Genomic DNA, 12,091 nt, shown 5'->3' with positions numbered 1-12,091 from the left:
GGGATGGGGTGCTGAGCACGGGATAGGGTGCTGAGCATGGAATGGGGTGCTGATCAGAGAATGGGGTGCTGAGCACAGGATGGGGTGCTGATCGGAATGGGGTGCTGAGCACGGGATGGGATAGGATGCTGAGCACAGAATGGGGTGCTGAGCACGGGATGGGGTGCTGATCAGGGAATGGGGTGCTGATCAGGGAATGGGGTGCTGAGCACAGAATGGGGTGCTGATCACGGGATGGGGTACTGAGCATGGGATGGGGTGCTGAGCACGGGATAGGGTGCTGAGCACGGAATGGGGTGCTGATCAGAGAATGGGGTGCTGAGCACAGGATGGGGTGCTGATCAGGGAATGGGGTGCTGAGCACGGGATGGGATAGGATGCTGAGCACAGAATGGGGTGCTGAACACGGGATGGGGTGCTGAGCAGGTAATGGGGTGCTGAGCATGGGATGGGGTGCTGAGCACAGGATGGGGTGCTGAGCAGGGAATGGGGTGCTGAGCAGGGAATGGGGTGCTGAGCACAGAATAGGGTGCTGATCACGGGATGGGGTGCTGAGCACGGGATGGGGTGCTGAGCAGGGAATGGGGTGCTGAGCACGGGATGGGGTGCTGAGCACGGGATGGGGTACTGATCAGGGAATGGGATACTGAGCACGGGATGGGGTGCTGAGCACGGGATGGGGTGCTGAGCAGGGAATGGGGTGCTGAGCACAGAATGGGGTGCTGATCATGGGATGGGGTGCTGAGCACGGGATGGGGTGCTGATCAGGGAATGGGGTGCTGATCACGGGATGGGGTGCTGAGCACGGGATGGGGTGCTGAGCAGGGAATGGGGTGCTGAGCACAGAATGGGGTGCTGATCACGGGATGGGGTGCTGATCACGGGATGGGGTGCTGAGCACGGGATGGGGTGCTGATCAGGGAATGGGGTGCTGATCAGGGAATGGGGTGCTGAGCACGGGATGGGATGCTGAGCACGGGATAGGGTGCTGGGCAAGGTTGAGTCCCCAGCAACATTCCTGGCAACTCCACGATTCGTTGGAGCTCTGGAGGCGCAAGTTAATCGGCAGACCAATCCCTGCCGCTCTGCTCCTTCGCACAGTGACAGCTCCTGGACAAAGATGTGGAGACAGCGAGATGGATAGAGATCTGCCCAAGAACAGGCAGGACTCCAGTACCAAGGCCTCAGACAGAACTGCAATGTTGTGACATCCAGTGGGGAATTGGATGTGCAACTGCGCGATCGGAGCCCCGCCGCGTCTCTTCACGTGCACGCTGTTCCCGCCGCGTCCCTCCACGTGCGCCCTGTTCCCAGAGGGTCCCTCCACGTGCACGCTGTTCCCAGTGGGTCTCTCCATGCGCACGCTGTTCCCGCTGCGTCCTGCCACGTGCACGCTGTTCCCGCCGTGTCCCTCCACGTGCACGCTGTTCCCGCCACGTCCCTCCATGTGCACGCTGTTCCTGCCGCGTCCCTCCACGTGCACGCTGTTCCCGCCGTGTCCCTCCATGTGCACGCTGTTCCTGCCGCGTCCCTCCACGTGCACGCTGTTCCCGCCGTGTCCCTCCATGTGCACGCTGTTCCTGCCGCGTCCCTCCACGTGCACGCTGTTCCCGCCGCGTCCCGCCACGTGCACGCTGTTCCCGCCGCGTCCCTCCACGTGCACGCTGTTCCCGCCGCGTCCCGCCACGTGCACGCTGTTCCCGCCGCGTCTCTCCACGTGCACGCTGTTCCCGCCGCGTCCCTCCACGTGCACGCTGTTCCTGCCGCGTCCCTCCACGTGCACGCTGTTCCCGCCGCGTCTCTCCACGTGCGCCCTGCTCCCAGAGGGTCCCTCCACGTGCACGCTGTTCCCGCCGTGTCTCTCCACGTGCACGCTGTTCCCGCCGCGTCCCTCCACGTGCACGCTGTTCCCGCCGTGTCTCTCCACGTGCACGCTGTTCCCGCCGCGTCTCTCCACGTGCGCCCTGCTCCCATAGGGTCCCTCCACACGCGCACCACCACCCATGCACCTCCTTTGCTTGTCTGGCGCAGTCTAACGGCAGTGTGTGTGTGTACTCCACAGGGATGATGCCAGCCTGGGTTCCGCTGCTGGTGGCCATGCTGTGGCAGACGACGAGCCAGGCAGCGACAGTGGAGGATCTGCGCTCAGCCTTCTCGGCGGCACGCACCCGCAGCATGATGGGCGGCCCGCGGATGGCCGTCACCTTTGACCGCGTGTACGTCAACGTGGGCCGCGACTTCGACGGGCGTAGGGGCGTGTTCACGTGCCGCATCCCCGGTGCCTACTACTTCTCCTTCACGGTGGGCAAGCACCCGGACAGAGGCCTGTCGGTGATGCTGATGAAGGATGGCAGCCAAGTGCAGGCTATCGCCTATGACGAGCACCAAGGCCCTGAGCGCCGGACCCGCAGCCAGAGCGCCATGCTGCGGCTGGCCCGCGGCGACACCGTCTGGCTGCGGCTTCACGGCCACCCCCAGTACGCCCTTTACAGCGAGACCGGTCCTTACACCACCTTCAGCGGCTGCCTGGTCTACCCCGATCCCGAGGTGGAGGCCGAGGCCCACCCGGCCCGAATCCCACCGCCGCCCCGCTCTGCCTTCTCGGCGGCCCGCACCCAGAGTGTGGTGGGCAGCAGCGGGCAGCGCTACCGTCACGACCCGGTGGCTTTCGACACTGAGCTGGTCAACATTGGCGGCGACTTCAACTCGTCGCTGGGCGTCTTCACCTGCCGCGCAGCCGGCGTCTACTACTTTGCTTTCAACATGGGTAAGCTGCCCTACAAGACCATGTCGGTGAAGCTGATGAAGAACGAGGATGAGGTGCAGGCCATGATTTATGACGATGGGACGACCGAGCAGCGGGAGGTGCAGAGTCAGAGTCTGATGCTGTCCCTCCGGCCGGGCGACCGCATCTGGCTGTACAGCTACCAGCACGACGGCTACGGCGCCTACAGCAACCACGGCAAATACATCACCTTCTCCGGTTTCCTGGTATACCCTGAGACCGACTGGGACTTGAACCCCGCCACCAACAGACTCTGACTGGCCCGCAGCCCACTGGGCCCCGCTTCCCCTTCTCCCCGTCTGTCCGTGTTACCAATGTCTTGTGTCAGTCCGAGTCCTTGGAAAATTAATATTTTGTTGGAGGAAGTGGAGTCCACCTCTTCTGTTCGTGTCAAGGGCGGGGCCTGGGGCCAAGAAACGAACAAGAAATGGAAGTGGGCCTTTTGGCTGCTCCAGCCTGGTCCACCAGTCACTGTGGTGCTTGCTTTTCCATCTCAAGGCCATTTTCCTGCAGATCCCAGAACATACAGCATGCAAACGAGCCCTTCACCCGCCAGTCTTTCACTGATCCTGCCTTTTTTTCATTCACATCAACTCCCCCCTCCACCCAGATTCAACCTCTCTTCAACACGCTGGGGGAAGTCTATAGCCACTACCCAACCCGCCTTTGGCATGTGGGAGAATGCACACGCTTCACACACAGTCAGAGTCTGAAGTCAGGGTTGGATCCGGGTCCCTGAAGATGTGAGAAAGTGTGTACCGTGTGTGCGTGCCTTGTTACTTCAACAGAAACCTACCAGTCTCCGCATTGAAAATATAATCAATTCCAAAGATTCGCCATCACCCAAGAGCGCTCTAGTTGGTTATTGGGAGATTCTCACCAAGTCACTTACTTATTCAGGTCTAAAGAATTCTGAAGCACTGCATGCTACAAACAATACTCTGTGAGGCAAATGACTGCAGTAGTTCAGGAAGGCGGCTCCCAATCTTTCATCTCCTCAGCAACAGGTAATAAACAATGGATTCCCAGAAATTAATATATGTGAAACTCCTGCATTGGGAGAAGATCAGAGAAGCGATGCATTTTCAGTTAAAGTGCAGCATTGGTTTTGGCATGGGGAGGGCCAAGGCTGAGCGGGGAGTTGCCAGATCCAGGGTCCGGTCCAGAGCTGGGAATGGTGCTCACACGTCAATGCTAATTCTTATCATGAGCCTTTTGCAGGATCACACCCACAGGTTGGTCCCTACATCCGAGAGCGCCAAAGATAATCCGAGAGGATATACTGGGAGAAACCTATGAAGGAAGGAAGAATGAAAAGCAAGTAACTACCTACATGGACGAAACTACAATTTCTGATGATTCAATGGGATTTGGAGATTCTAGTACACTAAACACAGAATTCACATGTAGGAAAGGCAAGTGAAGCAGTGATGGTCTCATTGCAAAGAGAATGGAATATGAAAGTCGGGAATTTTTACAGGGCATAGTTTTGGTCTGCATATTTAAGTTACTGAAACATCGGAAGGAGATTGACAGGGTGGATGCTGAGAGAATTTTTCCCTTTACTGGGATATCCAGATCTAGATGCACTGTTTCAGAAATAGGCCACTCATTGTCTACGTTAGGTGAAACGTACCCCATCCTAGCATTGTGTAATGCACGCATGTCACCCTCCTCTTGCCCCACAGACAATGTCTGTGACCTTACTTCCCCCACCTCAGCCAAACCTGCTGCACCTGGGACACGCACCTATGGGTGGACCCAGATAGTTGATACTTATTTTCTCTCGAGGGGAACTATCTTCACAAGTAAGAGTATGGAAATTGCTGGTGAACGCAGCAGGCCAAGCAGCATCTATAGGAAGAGGCGCAGTCGACGTTTCAGGCCGAGACCCTTCATCAGGACTAGTCCTGACGAAGGGTCTCGGCCTGAAACGTCGACTGCGCCTCTTCCTATAGATGCTGCTTGGCCTGCTGCGTTCACCAGCAACTTTGATGTATGTTGCTTGAATTTCCAGCATCTGCAGAATTCCTGTTGTTTAAGAGTATGGAAATGTTTCTTTTCAAAGTTCACAGAATGGCCACAGAGCTGAAGAGTGACACTTGTATTAGGTGGGTAATCTTGATGTCCCCTGCTCCCTGTACCCAGTATCCCGTGGGGAGATGGCTCTGGGCCTGACTTCCTTCACTTCTCCCCATCCCTGCTGCTCTTTCCCTCTCCTTGGCTGTGGGAGAGAACGCCCAACACCCTGTGTTGATCACTGTTGTAACTGCATCGTCTCAGCAAGCTGCTCAAACACAGGCTCGGCTACCAGAGGCCGGAATCCTTTCTCCACATATCAGTGGCAGGCCTTCACCTACCCATTCCGAGACAAGGTTGGCCCACCATGGCTTCCCTTCCTCACTCTAAACCTAGTTATACAATACTTCGTGCCCAGGTTAACAGGCGCCATGTCCTGGGTCTCTGTGAATGGGCTCAGTGGGTCAATATTCCCAGTGCCCATGTTTTAGGCTGAACAGAAACCAATCCATACAAACTCTATAGTGGGAAGGTTGGCCTTGGTATTCTGACAGGAAGTAGGCAAGGCCAGCGTTGTCCGGAATTCCCTACCAAGGCATTTTACAGAGCAGGTGGGTGGTCCCCAGAGAAGAGGTGCCCTGTCAACTGCTGATGGCCACATTCCACCATAAGGCATAGGAGCAGAATTAGGCCATTCAGCCCAGTGAGTACACTTCGCCATCCCAGATCCTGCTCAACCCCATACACCTGCCCTTCTCAGCAGATCCTTTGATGCCCTGACCAATCAGGAAATGATCAACTTCTGCCTTAAATATACCCACGGACTTGGCCCCCATCACATTCTGTGGCAGAGCAGTTCACAGATTCACTATGCTCTGGTTAAAAAAAACATTCCTCCTTACCTTCGTTCTGAAGGGTCGCCCCTCAATTTTGAGGCTGTGCCCTCTAGCTCTGGATACCCCCACCATCCTCTCCACATCCACCTTAACTAGTGTTTTGGTAGGTTTCAATGAGATCCCCTCGCATTCTTCTAAATTCCAGTGAGTACAGGCCCAGAGCTGCCAAACATTCCTCATATGTTAACCCCTTGAAATCTGGAATCATCCTGCTGAATCTCCTTTGGACTCTGTCCAAAGACAACACATCCTTTCTGAGATATGGGGCCCAAATGATGAAAGTGAGTACCCTGAGAAGTGGCAGAGCCCAGGAATGGGTTGCCTTCATGGGGTAGAGACTGATGTATTGTGGCCATACCTATAATCGCCAAAGTTGGTGTGCTCCAGATCCACTCCTTTAATTTGCAACACACAAGAATTGTTGGAGGAACTCAGCAGTTCAGTTGGCATGTATAGCGGAAAGTTAACAGTTGATGTTTCAGGCCGAGATCCTTCTGGAGTGGAAAGGAAGAGTGCAGAAGCAGATCCCCCTGCTGGGGCCTTTGGTTGAGACCCATTGTTGGGGATTACTCTATCAGAATAATCTTCAATCTGGAGACAAGCCACTCTCATTCCCTCATCTCCACCATTACCTCATTAGATGTTAATTTTAGTGAATTTTCATCTCTGATTCGACATTAGCTGACATGGCCAGTTCTACAGCTTTTCTCCATTTCGTTCCCAACTCCTGGTGAAGCACTTTAGGGATGGACACAGAGTGTGGATGGGGGTTTAACCGAGTTGGGTGGAGAGACGGGGTGGGTGGGGGGTCGATCAGAGAGAGACCGTGGGATGGGTCATGCTGGTAAACTTTCAGGAGAGGTGTGATGAAGGCAGCTTGGTGACAGAGATCGGTAATACCCTCAGCACCCAAGACCTGGCTCGTAGCACGAGGGGAAGCTATTGAACTGGCTAAGACAATGATCAAAGAACGCCGGGCAGACCACGGATAGTAAACAACTCGGAATGGTAGGGTGTGCCTCCAGATGTTCAGCAGAGCGGTAACTAATCCCTGCATTATAAATGTGATTCTGGTGTGCAGACCAAACACAAACCCACACAAATTCACCACGACATCCTTACCTTTTCTATCCCTTACGGATCTCTCAACATGTCGCCTCCTGTGGAATTGGTTCAAATTTACAGATTGACGATGGTGAATCTGCACTTTGTGGAGTAAACAGAGATACAGCTAACCCTGAGCCGCATTTTGTCAGCACCCATTATATAAGCAGCAGGTTTAATATTGCAGATGTCCTGATAGGTTCCTGCTTTAATTCCCTGAGGTAATCCTCTGGTCCTGGTGATGGAGGGCCTGTTTCTGGGCAGTATAGCTCTTGTTTAGGAATGAAGGAAAGACAAGGAGCCGTGGCAGGCACTGTCCACGGAAGGGCAGTGAATGGATTGTGCTGACAGCTGATAGTCAGGCACAGGAGCCGAAGCAGCTGGATGCAACCACTCACGTTATCAGCTGGTCACTTTAAAATTGCAAAATAAAAACAAACTGAAAATGCTGGAAACTCGTCAAAACCGTTAAGGGACCCTAGGCCGGAAGTGTTAACTTTTGCCCGACCTGTTGAGTGTTTCCAGCATCCGCAGGTTTGATATTAATCTTCACTTTCTCTGTGCAGGAGTGTAGAAGTGCAGAAAGGCTGCAGAGACTCGGGCAGGAATTGATTAGGAAGTGACCACAATGTCCGATGAAAGGGCGCATGGAGCGTGGGTGGGGGGGCATGATTTGGACCACTGGGGGCCAGACGGCGGGAGATAGGGGAAGGGGAGCAGCGGGAAATAAGCACCAGTGATCTAATAGGAACTGTAGTTCCCCCCCAACCCCCACCCCCACTGGAGGAACGCGAGGTGTCGCCGATTTCTGGACACAAGTCCTTTAACAAGGGTGGCACAACGCAAACTGTTACAACCACAGGTCAGATGAATCCTGACTGGGAATCATGGTTAGATGATCTCGGTTACAGAATCTGGGCTTGGTCTGCACTCTCCAATGCCAGCTCTCGCTCTCCGTGGAGAATCTCCAACCTCGTGTCCCTCGGGGATGATTGCCCTTTTCCTTTGCCTTCTCTCACCTGCCGGCAGTCTGGGTCACCCAAACACCCACTCACTCCCAAGTCCCCGTCACTTCCATCGGCCCCGTGCCCAGTTCAGGGCAATTCTGCCTCGCTTCATGTGTGCTTCAGACCCCAGTTGCAACCGTTGTCACTTAGATGGGTGCTGGCGGCCTATTTAGGAGTAAGAACTGGTCTATCGGCCCTTCTCGGCTGTTCTATCATTCAATATGACTCGGCATCACTTTTGCAGTAAAGTCAGGGCACATTTATTGCATGTTCTCCTGCTTTGCTCGTGATATCCTTTCACCCGATTCCTGCTTCCCTGGAACTCGTCTACCTCTGCCTTTGGGGAGAAGAGAATTTTAAAGCCTCCCAGTGCTATTACTGACAACCCTACGCCTGCCCTCTCTCCCCAGTCAGTGATCCCTTATAAGGAAGCTGCAACATTCCAAACGTCAGGACTTTTCCTCCTCAAACCATTCCTGCTCCTCGACAGGAGATGGCAGCAGCGACTGGCAGGGAGCTCCCAGAGGGGGCTGGACAAGGGGAAGAGGACGCTTTCACCCTCCCCTGGCGTAACTGCCGCCTTGCGTGCCCCTCTGTTCATCAGATGGAATGAAATGCTCACTTGTGGGACGGCCTGTCTTGATGGCATGTAAACAAAGATTTTCACTGTATATGAGTACATGTGAGAATAATAAATCAGTCACCAAATTAGGGCTGCTTAGGATAAAGGAATTCCACAGCGTCCTCTTTTGGGAGAATTAATTACTAACGTTTAATTAATCTGAAATACCCACCATCCCCTGTCGCAGGACCATATCCCCTGTTGTCCTGTTCCTGAACTGCATCTGCCCAAAATCTCTCAAAGCTGATAACTTCACCGACTGCCACCTCTGCTTCCTGCAGACAATTATCCTCCCACTGCAAATACATTCTCTTCCACACCCCATTTCTCACCTGTACCTTTCATTGGTAACTACAGTCACAGGTTTAAACCCAAATTTCCCCACCCCTTCAATGTGTTATGGCAGTTCCAACACCAGTTCCTTGTCAATGCTTTCAGTCAGTTATGTCTCCAGAACTCCCCAGACAGAACACTGTAAACAAGGTTTTGCAATATTAAAATGTTCAAATAAAACTAATTGTTCTGCTACTTTTGGTCTCCATTTTCTGATTCACCTCTGATAGTGGAAACTAATTCCCTGCCAATAGCCCTCCCCAATTTCCTTCACTCCTGTCTCCTCCGCACCATTCCCCTCACTGAGGACTTCGCCCCAGGTGCTTTACATCAGAGGAGACTGTGTGATGAAGTGACATTGGGGGTCCTGGTGACGGAACTGTGATTTGTTTGGCTTTAAAGAGAAAGAACTTGTATTTACACAGAGCCATTGCTGACCGTAGAATGACCCAGAGTGGTTTACAGTCAGTGAAGTACTTACAAAGTTGTTGATATAAAATTGAAAATGTGTTTTATAGCATGTGGAAGGAGCGAAGAAAGATTGAATCCAGGCAAAAGGCTGGCTGACCTTTGTCATTACATTCAGTGTGCATAGCAAGCAGATTTATGAGTAAAACACTAAAACCTTGCCATAACAATGGAAACAGCCTGTTGCCTGGCAACATCAGCTCTGGTTTTATGGAAAAGAATCTTTGCAACAACAGCAGCATTTTGTGGAGATGGGAGACTGACTGGATGACCAAATTGCTGGGCACATCCATAGGGCAGGAAGCATCTTTGGAGAGGGAACCGTGAGGCACCATATCTTAGGGTGCAGATGGATGAGAGAGTGAGAGGCCATAACTGGGCAATGGTTGGACTAATTAAATGACTGAGGTGCATGTAAGAGCCGAGAGTGGGACTGGGCAGCTCCATGCCCAGTCTCTGCTTCAGGCTCGAATGCTCTCCCACCAAAGCTCAACAGAGGTTGAGGGCAGAAAAACGAACAATGCTGGAAACACTCAGCAGGTCAGGCAGCATCTGTAAAGAGATAAACAGTCAATACTTCGGGTCGGAGACTCTGTCAGAACTGAGGAAAGAGCAAAAACAGTCTCTGGGAGAGAAGGTGAGGGAGGGAGGTATAGAATAGAGGGAATGGCATAATTTGGTTTAACACTTTCAATACTTTATCTTCCCTTCTAGTACTGACCAAGATTCATTCCCTATTAAGCCATGTAGTCATCAGAAACATTCCCTCTGTTCTCCATATATCCTACTCCCCCACCGTCTCTCCTGCTGAAAACTAAATGTTTTCTCTCTTTGCCAGATCTGAAGAAGACTCTCAAACCCGATACATTAACCAATTCTCTCTCCACAGATTCTCTGTTTTTATTTTAAGTTGCCAACATCTGAAATTGTTTATGTATTTATGTTGGTTGAGTGACTTGGCATATTCAGATGTTGTTTCTGCTGTTCCCGCTGGTGATTCCTCCTTGCCTGTTTTTCATTGGAGAGATTAGATAATGTCTTTGGCTGAGTACCATTGTCAAAGGCCTGCATGCACTTCCCACTGCCCTCCCTTTCTCTGCATCCCAAAATGTGATTACCCCTAACCTTCCCACTCCTTTAACGAGGCACGGACACCTTCTCTCGCCACAGCTACAACCACCTTCCTAACATTTCCATTCCAGAATTCCTGTGTGTCGTTTCCTGCTTTGCAGTAACTGGGTTGTAGCTGCAGGCGATGGAAGGGGCCAGTAGCCATGAGTCTCAACACCGGACTTTCAGCTGTGACAGGTCATAGGTGATAGCGGCCACCAGGCGGCAGAACAGTTGGCCCCAGTCCTGGCGACTCTCCACGGGGCTGTGCCGAGCTTTATGGGCGCTGAACACTGAAGCCAACAGCAGCTGCTCGAAAGTGTCCATTTCCAGCACTTCTCCCATGTTGGACACTTTGGCCAGGGTCTTGTTGATGCTGGAGGGAGTTCTTGGAACGCGTGTGTTGAATATGCGGTGGAAGGTTTTGGCTGGACGCGTTGAAGCTAATTCCTCGTCCTGCAGAGTTATCGTGTGGTTTTTCCCAATCACCAAGCCCTCTGACAAGAACTGAGGAAACAGCAGCAAAGTCAAAATCCGGTTTGCTGTCACATACACAAACCCGGGTACACACAGGTGCAATGAAAAACTTACTAGCAACAACACCACAGGTACATAGCATCAGATAAGCAACATTCTCCAAGATAAGCATAAATTATGCACAATTTTTATAAGAGAGATCACAAATAGAACAAAAAATGAGGCCCATTTCAATGCAGAAGGTGGCATGGCCCAGCCGATTGTGGGGAAGGATGTGCCTGTAATGTATTGGTGGAGTATACTGCTCTCTGTGGCTTCTTATGTACTACAGTACCAGACCATGATGTAACTGGTCAGGAAACTTAACAGTACAGCTGTAGAAGTTTGTGAGAGTGTTCAGTGACAAGCCAAACCTCCTCAACCTCCTAGGAGAGTAAAAGTGCTGGTGTGCCTTCCTTGTGTTTCATCCATGTGCCAGGCCCAGGCCCAGGCCCAGACAGGAGATCCCATTTGCTAACGCCCAGGAATTAAAGCAGCTGACAGTCACACAGACAGAGAGCAGCAAGCAATCTGCCTGAGAGATGATGTGGGTCAAACAGCTTCTGAGGCGAAAAAGAAATTGTTGATGTTTCAGGTTGAAAATTTGCATCAGGACTGAGAGTGGAGGTAGGAGATGGTCAGTACGAAGAAGGAAAGGGGAGTGGTGAGACAGGAGTCAAGGTGTTCGTGCATGAAGAGGGATAAGAGATGACGGGCACGCTGTGTTAGGTTAGGGGAGGGAAGGATGGTAGATTTGGGAGACAGTGACATGTGAATGAAAGATGGAGACAAAGAGCGAGAAAGGAAAAATGTGGAAGGGAGTGTGAAGACTGGAGACACAAAGGGCTACCAGTGAAAGACTCTGATATTGGGAACCATTATTTCTTTGACCACACAGACAGAGAGACACGTTCTTGACACAGGCATTTTGACAACACAGTGATGAAACAGGTTCAGTACCCTCACTCATTCTGTGCACTATGTTAGACCCACAGTACACTGTGTTTCACTGGTTCAATACACTGTGAGCTGTGAACCAAGGTCACATTTAATACTTTAATAATATGGTGCATTCCAACAGAAATGTTGGATCACTTTATAAAATTGTGTCCTTTCTTCCAAAAGAATTATTTAGTACTTTAGAGTACACCCTCATTCATTAATGGAGAGTCTACTGTGATTGATAGCTGCGTTCAGAACTTGTAGAGCGCAGAGACTCCAAAAGTTCAGC

At 52.0% G+C, this 12,091-nt stretch overlaps 2 protein-coding genes across 2 annotated transcripts in view; one reads left to right on the top strand and one right to left on the bottom strand.

Annotated features, from left to right (window-relative positions):
- Window positions 1–4,591, top strand: part of c1qtnf4 (C1q and TNF related 4) — a 31,074-nt gene extending 26,483 nt beyond the window's left edge. Inside the window, exon 2 of the mRNA XM_063063257.1 lies at window positions 2,063–4,591. Within this exon, the coding sequence (XP_062919327.1) occupies window positions 2,065–3,042 (978 nt within the window). The 5' untranslated portion in view covers window positions 2,063–2,064 and the 3' untranslated portion in view covers window positions 3,043–4,591. The remainder of the gene's footprint in view (window positions 1–2,062) is intronic.
- Window positions 4,592–6,556: 1,965 nt separating this feature from the next.
- The window catches only part of LOC134354322 (protein FAM180A), a 33,557-nt gene continuing 28,022 nt past the window's right edge, over window positions 6,557–12,091 (bottom strand). Inside the window, exon 3 of the mRNA XM_063063256.1 lies at window positions 6,557–10,851. Within this exon, the coding sequence (XP_062919326.1) occupies window positions 10,516–10,851 (336 nt within the window). The 3' untranslated portion in view covers window positions 6,557–10,515. The remainder of the gene's footprint in view (window positions 10,852–12,091) is intronic.

This window comes from Mobula hypostoma, chromosome 11 (genome assembly GCF_963921235.1).
Source record: "Mobula hypostoma chromosome 11, sMobHyp1.1, whole genome shotgun sequence".
In the NCBI taxonomy this organism is placed as follows: Eukaryota; Metazoa; Chordata; class Chondrichthyes; order Myliobatiformes; family Myliobatidae; genus Mobula; species Mobula hypostoma.
Note: the sequence above shows the minus strand (reverse complement) of the source record. Positions and strands in the feature narration are given on the sequence as shown.